General features: G+C 31.6%; 1 protein-coding gene and 1 long non-coding RNA gene across 4 annotated transcripts in view; one reads left to right on the top strand and one right to left on the bottom strand.

Moving 5' to 3' along the window:
* LOC106117611 (uncharacterized) overlaps positions 1-13,875 on the bottom strand; it is an 89,832-nt gene that overhangs the window by 30,353 nt on the left and 45,604 nt on the right. The window lies entirely within an intron of this gene.
* On the top strand, positions 516-12,129 carry LOC106117599 (apyrase). Of its 2 annotated transcripts, none has more exons than XM_013311971.1 (11): positions 516-757; positions 6,107-6,329; positions 7,077-7,274; positions 7,508-7,638; positions 8,645-8,795; positions 9,460-9,586; positions 9,818-9,975; positions 10,353-10,434; positions 10,524-10,682; positions 11,251-11,396; positions 11,994-12,129. In XM_013311971.1, exons 1-11 carry the CDS (start codon positions 591-593, stop codon positions 12,117-12,119), a joined length of 1,668 nt encoding a protein of 555 aa, XP_013167425.1. In that variant the 5' UTR covers positions 516-590; the 3' UTR covers positions 12,120-12,129. The 2 variants fall into 2 exon arrangements, with proteins under 2 accessions (XP_013167425.1, XP_013167426.1); XM_013311972.1 differs by lacking the exon at positions 516-757 and adding an exon at positions 3,667-3,957.

The following is a 13,875-nucleotide window of genomic DNA, read 5'->3' as shown; positions in this document are numbered from 1 at the left end:
AGTTCTATATCCTATTTTGAATAGTTGACACTTGAACACGGGAATTGAAAGTAAAATTATAATGATACGATACAATTTTTGTGTATTTTGTAACAAGAGAAAACAGAGAAGTTAATCTAATGCATATAAATGAGAAGTATAATTTTGTACAAAACTAGCTGTCGCCTGCGATTCCATCCGCACGGGACTAAAAATAGATGTTAGCCTATTCTCAGACCTACTCAATATGCTCACAAAATTTCATGAGAATCGGTCAAGCCGTTTAGGAGGAGCATGGGAACGAAAATTGTGACACGAAAATTTAATATATAAGATTTTTTTTATTTTAAAATACTTTTTTTTAAATTGTACATGGCCATTATAAATCGATAAACGTTTAAACTTTAACGTAATCATAATATTTATAAACGAAAAATACATTGAAAAATCTATTTTCCATTTTTAATTATTGACAACCCTATGTGTGGTGTGTACAAAATTGCAGTTTCGAAAGAAGGTATTGTTAATGTTTGGAGACAGTCAGTAACTGACCGGCAAGGATCTCTGTCGAGTCAGCTACACGGCACTATTATTAACGTATAAAAAATGCGATGAAAACAATTAATTTTCAATCGATTGCTTGTTTACGTGTTAATATGTTTTCGTTATTATTTGTGTTGTTAGCTATAAATGTTGTCAATAAATTTGCTATTGGCGGTGTATTGCATGAGAAGCCATACAGACTGGATATAGTACACTATAATGATTTTCATGACAGGTAAGTGTTTCAAATTTAAACTAATAATCTACTAAAATTAGACATATTAATAAATAAACTAATATTTTAAGAACACATTTTTATAGGGACGTTAAGTTAAAAAAAGAATAAAGAGGAGGTAAGAACCTTTGTAAATTAACGTATTGACTTGTTGGAGATGACTTTAGGTTGTGGTCAATTAAAATACAATAAATTGAGGCAAAGGCCCTCATTAAAAAGAAAAAAAAAACAAAAGCGTTATTTTGTATAATAATAAAAATATCGTTGTTTTGTTTTTTTTATAAGACTGAGAGGAATGATATATTTTATATAAATATTTCGACAGTGGAAACCCACAGTAAAACAACAAAAGAATTCAAACAAATACGCAAGTGGTGGCAATGGTCACGATGTTCTAAGAATAAAATGGCAAGTAAGCCCCAAGGTTGTTCATTATGTTTTTTCCCCTTTATTTCATCACTAGTTGTCGCCCGCGATTTCTTCCACGCAGAATTAAAAAAACTTCATTAGTAGCATATGAATTCTTCCAGACTATGTTCTACATCTATGCTAAATTTCAGCGAGATCCGTGCTATCCATTGTAGAGATACGTTGTAACAAACATCCACCCATCTAAACATTCGCATTTATAATTTTAGTACGAAGTAACTGAAGGTAACTGGTAGCTAATTCATGAAGTTTTTGTAATGTATATAGTACTTTTTGTAAGTTTATTTTAAGGTAAACAAGGAAAAAACTGTATGATGTTTTGCGGATGAGAGGTAAACCAAATTCGATTTACGAGAATTATTTTTTAACAAAAGCTAAGGACGGAAATTGTCGGGTAAATTTATGTATAGCTTTAAAGATAAAATATAGTATCGTTATACGTGGAAATAAACACCATAAATTCTAATTCGTTATAATATGAATAATTGTCGAAATAAATATTTATTCCTTGAGATTGACAATAGTAATTTTACTTCTTACTTATATTATAAATGCTAATGTTTGGATGGATGGATGGATGTTTCTTTGAAGGTATTTCCAGAACAACTAAACGGATCACGATGAAATTTGGCATACATATACAACATAGAAGAAATATGTGTAAAGTCAACCAACCCGCAAATGGCCAGCGTGGTTGACTATGGCCTAATCACCCTAACTTAAGGTAGGCTCCGAGCCCGTCGGTGGGGACGTATAGTTAGCTGATGATAGGATACAGCATAATCTGGAAGAACACATGGGCTACTAGTTATGTTTTTTTTTCCTCGCAGATGGAGTCGCGGACGACCGCTAGTATGGAATAAATTCTGCCGCTTCCTATTCGTTAACAAATAACTCATTTTACTGAAAAAGATTTGTTTCCGCAAATTGCACAGTTTCCTTTAAAATTAGCCTTCAATCAACAAAGATTACAAATAGTTAATAGATTTTAGAAATAAATTCTTGAAGGTTGTAGTTACAACTAAAGTAAGGAACTGGATACTTTTTTACTAAGATGCCTAAAGATGTAATATAATGTTATAAAAAAGCACTTTTATTTGAAAAAAATATATTTTCGCAATATCAAGTTAAACATTAGTTATTAAAAAAAAACTTATGACCTTGACATGAATTATCTAAGTTAAAATAAGATTCAAAATTTACATCAGCTCGTGGTCATCTGTAGCGTTTATCTCAGATTGCCTGCGGTTAAGAAAAGCACGTGCACGGGTATTCCCTCATTCCTATACGTTTTCTATAATTATTCTATGCACAGTCACATGTTATATTCCGAGCAGTAATAAAGTTTGGATAGCATTGTACGTGCTCCATTTAACTTAATGTCACAGTTTTAGTTTAATAACCAATGACCTAGTTGATAACTACAAATTAATATGACCTATGCAATAAGATTGACTGTAAGATACTATGTACTCGTATCTATATTACGTAAAGCGAATGCTTACAATATAACAGTACTGCGCGAACGAGTTTTTCTTAAGATTAAATTTATTAATGATTAACAATAAATAGGTATTTTTTACCATTGTATTCGTAAATACAACAGATCAAGTAACACGTCGTGCATCAATTTATAAAAGGACTAGGTGTCGCCCGCGAATCCACACGCGCGGAATTAAAAAAACTTAAGTAGCCTATGTGTTCTTCCATGTTCTACAAATAAGCCAAATTTCATCAAGATCCGTTGAAACGTTCCGGATATACATTCAAACGAACGTCCATTTAAACTTTCGCATTTATATTAGAAAGGGGAAGGTTATATCCAATGAATAGAATCTTATAAGACACGTGTATTTGTGGTTATTTACGACAAAACTTCCTCAGATGCTTGTGTCAGACATTGTTCAAGATGGTAATGAATTTGAAAAATGTTAATATCTTGTCTTTCCACGTATTCTGAAAAGAAACACATTTTTCTTGAAACAAACTTTTATTGCATAATTTAGTCACAAAATTGTTTGAAGAGACAAGTTTAATAAGAACAATTTGACAGGTGACAAGCTGACAGATTGACAGGATAGAAGACAAAATACTACGAACTAATAGATTTATCAATTAAGCTAATTTTAACGTAAATTTAATAAAAATCTTAGTTAATACTTTGTTCTTATTATTTAGCATACATCAATTAATCTATCTTAATATTAATTGCCTTATGACGTCACTTATATACAATTCGTAAACCTATTGTACACATAACGCCTGATAATTGATGTTGGCAAATTAATTACCCTGTGGTACTAACAACAATTTAGTTAAACCATGTTATTATTTTCCACGCAAATTCTGAATAGTAGGCTCGCCTTAGTGACCATTAGACGTCTCTGAGTACAGTGGTTAATACACATATGTAGTTAAGGTCAGAAAGATATGCATTTGTAAACATCCCCCCTTTATTCAACATTCAGTAGCACGTGCGTTCGCGATTCGATCTGACGACAGTTCATAGTACATTCGCGTAATTAAAAACTTTATTTTAATTATTAAAATGGTTAACGTAAAGTAAAATTGATTGATTTTAATCGTAATAATGTGGAGAGAACTTTTTTAATGATTTATATTTTTAATTAAATGTTAATTAAAATGCGCTTAACATTATTTGTGTGTACTGTAATTTGGAATAGTGTTAGAGTTAAATATACAGTGAATGGTGCTCCATTTATTGATACTTATAGATTGGATGTTATACATTATAATGATTTTCACGATAGGTATGAGATATTATTTTTTATTCTATTTTATCATTTCTCATTTGTTTTACACATACATATGTATATAGGACATAAATTTTAAACATATATTGCATCATATGATTGGGCTGTAGCAAAATCTCATGCAACCTGTGTCAAAATAGACTTATTTTCTACTAGTTATTATAATAAAAATATATTTATGAATGTTTACTTTAATCATTTGTTGTTAAAAAAATTGTAATATTTAAAAAAATATGTTTTACTAGCTGTCGCCCGCGACTGCTTCCGCAGGGAATTTAAAAGAAACATAATAAATAGCCTATATGTTCTTCCAGACTAACTTCTATAGGTATGCCAAATTTCAGCATGATCCGTCAAGCCGTTCCGGAGATACCTTCAAACAAACATCCATCCATATCAACATTCGCATTTATAATATTAGTAAGATATCTAAACTTACAATATAATATTTAAGTACGAAATAATCACAAATAATGTGTCATTATTACGAGATGAATAATCATTTATTTTATAATTCTGCTTATAAATATAATTATGTTATTAAAAATATTGTAATAAGATATGTTACAAAAATATTGTTATGATAGTTAACATTGATTATTATAATGTTTTGCTCTCACTGTTTATTCTTGTGAATATTATTCAATTGCATAATCTAATGTTTATATAGATATATGTAATTGTTAAGAGTAACACGAGTGATATGTTAAACGTATGGGAAATATTAACTACGATTAGTATTGTATTCTTACTAATATTATAAATGCGAATGTTTAGATGGATGGATGTTTGTTTGAAGGTATCTCCAGAACAGCTGAACGCTTAAATTTGGTATACCTTTAGAACTTATTCTGTAAGAACACATAGGCTACTAATTATGTTTGTTTTAAACCCGCGCGGACGGAGTCGCAGGCGTCTGCTAGTAGTACTATAGATTAGGATAGAAAATAATGTTTCAATGTATGTAAATATTATTTTATTCAGAATAAGGTGTTAAAGATGGAGTATCTTACTATCTTTATAAAGGCCTAAAGCGGAAATAATTCCAGAAAAAATATGTGTTTTGTGCGTTACTTATTAATTCGGTTTGTCAAGTGTCGGATCAAATTAGTCTGTGAGATTTTTTTTGTAAATACAGATTCCGATTTTTTTTATTCTATTTTGACACTGAATATTTATTTTTAAATTATAAATTAAAATATATTATAGTATTATATAATATTATAACATAATTTGGATAAGTATGGCTTAGGTAGCTAATCTTTAATGGATGTAACCTTGTATTTTTTCTTTAACTTATCATAAGTAAGAAGAAGGTCATTCACATAGCATTAAAACAATCTTTAATCAGATTTTCAATCTAAGTAGTCATAGTGTATAGTTAACTAAAACCGGTCCAATGTTAACACTTCCGAGTTTCCAACGTAAACATACGATTAATCTGGGCACGCGCGTGACAAAAGTAAAAGTGCAACATTGACGCTTACTAGAAAAAATACTTGTTAGCGGTTTTGCCTGCATTTTTTGTGATATAAAAGGTACTCTGTGTATTTTTACACCAAACAATATGCGTGAACATTTTTCTGATTATCTACTGAGTCATAAATACGCAGAAGTGTTTGTTACAAACAAAAATTATAATTTCTTTTATATTCATAATAATATATCGCCGGTAAAAGATATATTTATACTATACTCCACTCTTCATATAATATGGATAATTCTACTGACCATGGGTTTCTGAGATCATGATTTCTATTTGAAATATATTGTTATCTCTGTTTTGTCAAAGATAACGATAGGGATGACAATATGTTTTATACAGAGATTTTGGTCACAGAAATAAGCGGTAAGAGAAAGGGAAACTAGACAACGTGGTCACCGTGATGCAATATCGGTTTTAAAGTACTGTCGATAGAAAGTAGGTTACGCGGTAAAATTGAATCAACTATTTGGTATAATAAAATAAATCTTACTGTGAGTTTCCATTACCGCAACACGTATAGCATACACTTTTATTCTCTTTAAAAAATTTAAGTAAAACATGTTTTTATACAAATATTTTCACAGGATAAAACCAAGGTTATGATGACCTCCCGTTCCTGGGACTTCGAGTTACTTTTAAACAATTTAATTATCTTTATAGGTTTGAAGAAACGACAGTATCGTATCCAGTATGTGAATCAAATGATGAGAATTGTCTCGGAGGATTTGCTCGATTATACTATGAAATCAATACGTTATTAAAAGAAAAAGAAAATCCAATTTTACTAAACGCCGGAGACACTTTCCAAGGCACCTATTGGTATACACTTATGAAATGGAATATTACACAGAAGTTTATTAATTTATTACCCAATGATGTTCATGTAAGTATTCAAATTAAGAAGATATTGTATTAATTTAAAAAATCATGGGTTTTTTTTAATACGAAATTTTACACCTCATGTTTCTGCTAATAATTTTTATAAACATTTGTTGTAAGAGATTGCGCCAATCTTACTTAAACTCACTTAATATTTATATCTTACTAATATTATAAATGCGAATGTTTAGATGGATGGATGTTTGTTTGTTTGTAGGTATCTCCAAAGCGGCTGAACGAATCTCCACATTTGACATACGCGTAGAACATACTCTGAAATAACACGTAGTACTATGCTTTCATTTAATTTCGAGCAGATTGAGTTGCGAGCGACTAGTCGCTCTCTAAATATTATTATCTTTGCACAAAGTTGAATCTTTTTATCACATTTAAATTTTCCTCCGAGTTTAAAACATAACAATCATTATGATTATTATTGTTAATTAAATATACAATGTCAAATATTATAAAATTAAATCTGTATGCAATTGATAATTATCACAAGGTCAAGCATAAATATTACTTGGCTTACGTTGATAGCGTTATAAAGACGATGACTAGAACTATTTTGCAAGTACCTTGAAAACTATTTTATGGCACACGACGCCATTGAACTTGATGTTCTGTTAGATAGGAAAATAGATAAGAAAAAAGATGAAAGAAAAGGGCTCAAGGATAAGAAATGGCAAGACGATGATATCAGCTAATTCTAGGGATAAATAAAAAATAAATAATTATCAATTTTCCACAGACTGTAGGAAATCATGAATTTGACGATGGAATACCTGGCCTAGCGCCTTATCTAGCTGCACTCAAGGCGCCTGTTGTTGTCGCTAATATTGATACAACTGCAGTACCTGAACTGGACGGCTTATACAAACCACATGTAGTGCTCGAAAAGAAAGGAAGAAAGATCGGTGTAATAGGACTTACTACTCCTGAAACTAAGGTAAGGGCAATAAACAATACTCTAAAATATCTGGTTTATGATAACGAATACTATCAAATAATTTGCAAATACGTAAACGACAACAGATAACTGATGACAACGAGTAGTCTGAAAAGACTGCAACGACAAACAAAAAGAAAAGACAAAACATTTGATCGAATCGAAACAAATGAATTAATTATTACATACTTTTATTTTTTACACAGATTATTAATTTTTATTGTTTTTTTTAGACTTCATCAAATCCTGGGAAAGTAAAATTCTTGGACCCTATTGCAACAGTAAAAAAAGAAGCTCAATTGTTGACTGACCAAGGAATTGATATAATCATTGTTTTGTCTCATTGTGGTTTAGAAGTTGATAAGTAGGTACATTGATTTAAAACATATCCTATTATGGTGATAAATGTATTCTATAATATTTTCACGAGCTTACAAATATGATCTAAAGATAGGGACGATAAGGCAATTTAAATGCAAAGGTTACAAAGTACAATATTTTCCAATAAACTTGTCATTTAACTTGAGAAATATTCATAGAACTGAGTATGGAAAGTAAATTCTTCTTTCTAGTGGTTAAGGGTATTTCCAAACACCAGGTCGGCGGTTCGAACCCCGCCAGTCGACTATTGTTGAAAACCATGTCCTAGCACAAGCATAGAGCTTAGTTAGTATGGTACAAGAAATTACCAAAAATCTGCTATTATTTTTATAATAAAAGATATTAATGTGTAAAAGTATTAGTGGACTAAGATTTCTTGACTAAATAGTTATAAACAGTACCTACATATAAATTATGTAACATATATTACGAATAGGGCCTCGTAATTTATAGCAATATTTCAAGACGTGAAAGGCGGTGGCAAACAAACGAGTGACAAGCATTGCTTAAACGCCTAGATAATCATGAGGGCGTATAAGACGTGATAAATTGTTAACAATTTCTCCTCGTCACATTAAGAACATAATACTTATGACGCTTGATAAAAAACTTGTAGAGATTTTTCCACTTTGTTTTTTTTTTAATACAATGTAAACTCTATTTAAAGTCACTCGATGTAACATCGTTTACATCGAGTGACTTTATAGAGTTTACATTACACATTGTATTAATGTATTGCACTAATATATATTGACGAAAAAGTTTTGTTAATACGTTTAAAAGAAGCGGAAGACAAAACAAGTACATGACTAAATTAATGTTTATATAGAATAGAAAAATAGTCTTTTGCTTCACTCCATATAGTCCATTCTATATAAAGTCACAAATTAGGCGACGTTATATTGAGTTTAGACTTAAACATATGTACAAAAACACTATTATTATACTTCTTCGTAAGAAACACACCGTAAATCATCAACGTCTTCTAGAAAAATGGCTGAAGTTGCTGGTGAAAACATTGATCTGATAGTCGGTGGACATTCGCACAGTTTGCTATGGAATGGAGAAGCTCCCAACAAGGAGCACGTTTCCGGTCCATATCCAGTTGTAGTTAAAGTATCTGAGAATCCTGAACATAAGGTAAGAGTTCATTTTATTACAATAAATTTATTATAGTAAATAGTACAACAGGACTATTAGGAGAAGACTTAGGGTCCTTCAAGAAGCAAGCGTATCACCATCTAAAAGGCCGGCAAAGCATCTGCGGTTCCTCTGGTATTGCTGATGTCCATGGGCGTCGATGAACACTCCGGTGTTCCCGCTGCTCGTTTGCCCCCTTCTCTTATAAAAAAGGAGGATAACGAGGAGAAAATACAATCACTTGAAACTCATTAGTATACGATAGACTAAAATACTTTTTTCTAATCTGTCAAGATTTGTAATTGAGTTCCAAATTCAAATTTATTTTATCACCTTCATGCTCTTACAGCGGGCCTAACAAGAATATTTGTTATTATACAAGCACCTTCGTATCCTCATCAACAAAATTTGTATAAAAGCATGGGCAATGGCCGTAAAGTACACCAAAAATCTCATATTGGTTTTGACATAATTCACGATGACGATACGAAGGCGATTGTCGCAAATATTCGTGCTAGGTTCACTAAAAATCATCAAGGAACTGCTATATCTATCAGGGGACTAAAACAAGCTAATGATATGGAGGTTTCTGACTATGTGTTATAAATAAACCAGTAAGAGTATTAGATATGATGCGTAAAACTTTATTCGAACCCATCAACAGGTCCTAATAGTAACGGCTTCCGCATTTTCAAAGTATTTGGGCAATATGACCATGTTTTTTGACCGTAGTGGTGAGCTGGTATCATATTCCGCTACGCCAGTATTTTTGAATAGATCAATACCAGAAGGTCAGTAGTTTTTTTATAAAACAATTTTATTATCCACATTTTTAAAATACAATTAACCCGGCACACTGGCTGTTATTGTCGAAAATTGCCAATTCAATATCTCACGTTAACGTTTAAATTAAGCTACAGTTCACAGCTTTATTTGCTTCTGAATAAAATAAACAAATAATATTTATACATAAATAAACAAGACAATGTTAATAAATAACATATTGTTAATTCAATTTATAGATCCAGAAATGAAAGCCCTTTTAAAACCCTATACGGAAAAGCTCCATTCGTTAGTAAAGGAAGTATTGGGTTACACGAACGAAGATCTTTTAGCACCAAAGTGTGGTTCCGGAGAGTGCGCTATTGGAAATTTCATAGCAGACGCTTTCTTAGATGCAGTGAGTTGTTTAATTAATTCAAGGAAATTTAAAGCAAAATTGTATCTGCTAAATAATTTAGAAGACACAATTTAGTAATATTAAATCAACTTCTACTGTATTTATGTATAACTGTTGAACTATCTACTAATTTGAAGGGGACAAAAAATTAAGGGACAAAATTTCATGCCACATAGAAAGTTTAAAAAAAGAATTTGTAGTAACTAAATAATCATTTAAAAAATAACTTTGGAACCGTGGTTTTCTAAGACCAAAATGTAGGTTTAAAACATCATTGACATCTCTGTTTCGACTAAGACAAAAGACAGGGATGAACATATCGATACCAAGATTTTGGTGTCAGAACCCACGTTGAGTCTTTTATTTTTAATTTACAGACAAAAGAATTGAATCTATCAAATTTAACACACGTATCGTTTATATTAAGAAATATGATACGTGGTTCATTGGCGAAAGGAGGTAACTAAATTTTTATTTTTAATTATACCTAGAGGCAATGTCTCTTGTATTATAATACAAATTAATTTCTTTTCGTATATTGTTTTCAGACATAACTAGAGGTTCAATTATTAACACTATGCCTTTCACAAATCAAGTGGTGACAATGTCTTTGCCTGGTAGATATTTAATAGATGTATTTAAGACATGTATGACGAATTATTGGGTCGCAAAACCTTTTAGTGGACCTTGGATGCCTCATGTTGCAGGTTGGTTATTAAGAGTTTATATATTTATACATTGGTTTATATATTTTTTAAAATTGTTATTGCGTTTCTATCACAATTTATTGTTATATGTTTCTGGTAGGTTTAATTTTGTTTTTCTAAAAATTGTTCATAACCATTAATTTCTTTGATCTTTGTTTGAACAGATTTGTCAAAAAAATGTTTATCAATTTTATATTAAGACTACCAATTACGCGCTGCGACGCCGTCTGCGCGCGTAATTAAAAAATATATTAGTAGCCTATGTTATTCCATATGAATGCCAAATTTCATCGAGATCCGTTCAACCGTTCTGGAGATACCTTCAAACAAACATCCATTCACCTAAATATTGGCATTTATAACTTATTAACCTTATTCTTAATATATTACATTTCATATAAAAAAAAAAAATATATTATATTAAAAATAGAGCACCACCGGCTGCGGAGTCCCATGACTCAACAACCAGTGGTCAGGGCTGCAGAGACAGGAACCTTCATTATATATATGCATTTATAATATTATTAAGATTAAATTGTTTGTACTAACTTTTGGCTCAATTTTCCAGGTCTCCGACTGACGATTGATTTGACAAATGGTATTGATATACAAGTTCAAGTTAAAGAAGGAGAAGAATATCAAGATTTAGAACTCGATAGAGAATATCAAGTGTCGACTATAGGATTTCTAGTTAGGCCTGGAAATCAATTTGAGGTAAACTTTGATTAGATTTGACAACTTCAATCCACAACATATTATAACTAAACGGCGCAACGGCCTAAAGTAGGCTTTAGCCTTCAACAATAATACTCTATTTTCTTAGCACACCTTGATCTAGACTTGGGGCTTGAGTTGATAGGGCACAAAAAATATGCAATTATTTTTATAAGCGAATTATTTAGACAGGTTAAGTTTCAAAGATTATTTGATATTTTAAATCGGATCTACTTTTGTAATTACGTCCTATTGTAAGTTTTCAATGCCTACACACCAATATAATTGAAATTACTTCAGTTTTTTGAAGAAAAAGCAATTTATTTTTATACATTGTTTAGAAACTTTATTTTTACTTTTACTTACATTCTTTTGTTTATTATTATTTATTTAAATATAATATTATAACCGGTATGACGTCATCTTAACCATGTCGTGTGTGCATTATTTTATTTCGCGTTTGATTTTCTCATTTTCGAACATCTTGTTTCCCTCCTCTTACCTTGGCAATAAACAATAAGTCCATAAGAAGAAATCGGAAATTACATACGATTGTACTCAATGTTTTTTCACATACATATGTGTTATTTATTTCAGGAGCTGAGTCGTTACGGTCGGAATGTACAAGTTGTAGGGAAGGATACAGAATTGCTAGAAAATTATGTTAAGAAAACATCACCTGTAGAACCTAAGTTAGAAAAAAGACTTACAGTAATAAATTAAATATTAATTAAAAGGCACTTTTTATCACTCCCTTTTTTATATGCGATTCAGAAAAGGATATCCTTAGTCATAATAAATGGATATTAAAGGCAAACTTCTTTCTCAAAGGTTGGCAGTGCATCTGCAGTTCTTTTATAATATAATAGCATTGTGGATATCCATCCATCGATGAACACCTAGATGTTCCTACCGTACGATTGCCGTCATAACTTATATAAAAAAATAGCTGTCGTTTACGACTATGTCCGTGTAGAATTAAAAAAAAAACTGATTTATTAAACGTATTTTTCCAGACTATGTATTACATTTATGCCAAATTTCAGCGAGATCCATGCATCTGTTCTGGAAACAATATTTAGCAAACGTCTATGCATATAAACATGCGCATTTATAATATTAATAAATATTATACTAGTACTTATTTTAATCGCCATTTCGAGCTTTATTCAACAAGCAAAAAGGTTACCATATCACCATATCACCCAGTTTCTCAAATTATAACTTAGTGCGACAAATTCAGTGCATCTTCGAGTCATATATCGTTGTAGAATTGAATTCGGTAAATTAGAAATGTGGTCACGTGAAATGTTCTAATCTTCGCGAAGTTTCCGGGAGTACAAGAACTTGCGATGTTCTCGAGCGCCGTACAGCGGTTATAATATGAGCAGTATTGTTGGTGAACTTTGTACTCTGCAGCGTCTAATGCAATATACTTGCTCACGTATAGTAGTAAAAATACATATTAGGAGACTACTTACAACAACTCAACCCATAAACCCAGAGGAGTAGACAGAGAGTATGAACTTTAATGTTGACTCAACTCCATCCAGTTGGAGTGGAGTCCGGAATATAGAAGAAGCGAGAAAGGTGTGTAACTCTCTCGCTTCTTCTATATTCCGGAAAATAAGGAAGATTGTGAAAGGATGTGTGGAAGCGGGGAAGGATGTGAGATTGAATTGGATAAAAGCGCACGTGGGGGTGGAGGGAAACGAGAGGGCGGACCAACTTGCAAAATTAGCGGCAGTCGGAGTAAAGACCAAGCCCCATTACGACAAATGCCCTGTTTCATTCGTCAAGCGACAACTCCGCTTGGACTCGCTTGATGAATGGAACAGGCGCTACAAAGAGGGAGTCACGGCCTCGACAACGAGGATCTTCTTCCCTGACGCCATCAGCGCTTACCCAGTGCTCCGCAAAATAGAGTTGGACCCCGTGCTGGTGCAAGTTTTAACAGGTCACGGGGGGTTCGCAGAATACTTACACAGGTTTAAATGTAAGACGAGCCCCTCGTGCATCTGCGATCCGGCACGGGGCGAATCCGTGCTGCATGCCATTGTGGATTGTCCGGTGTTTGGTAGAAGAAGATCAGAACTTGAAACTGAAATGAAAGAGAAAGTAACATTAGAAAATATATGCAAATTATTAAGTAATAAAGAAAGTAGGAAAAAGTTTATAGAATACTGTAAGGAAGTCGCAAAAAAACTGATAGAGAGAAATAAAACTTAATTATAATGCTGTCGACATTGAAAACAAATTAAGCTAGTTGCTAAGAAAATGTAATACTGTGATATTTATCCTTATTTATTTTAATATTTTAACCTTTTATTCGTTGACAACAGTTTTATTGTAATTTTATTTAATTAAGAAATTTTAAAATGTAAATAGTAATATTAAATTTTAAGTATTTTTTTTAACTGTATAGTATTAAGTTTTAAATTAGCAGTAAGTAAAAATGTATTAATTTATAAGCAACTAG

The sequence above is a fragment of the Papilio xuthus genome, unplaced genomic scaffold (genome assembly GCF_000836235.2).
Source record: "Papilio xuthus unplaced genomic scaffold, Pxut_1.1 DF827679.1, whole genome shotgun sequence".
NCBI classification, from domain to species: Eukaryota; Metazoa; Arthropoda; class Insecta; order Lepidoptera; family Papilionidae; genus Papilio; species Papilio xuthus.
This window is presented reverse-complemented; position numbering and strand designations above follow the sequence as displayed.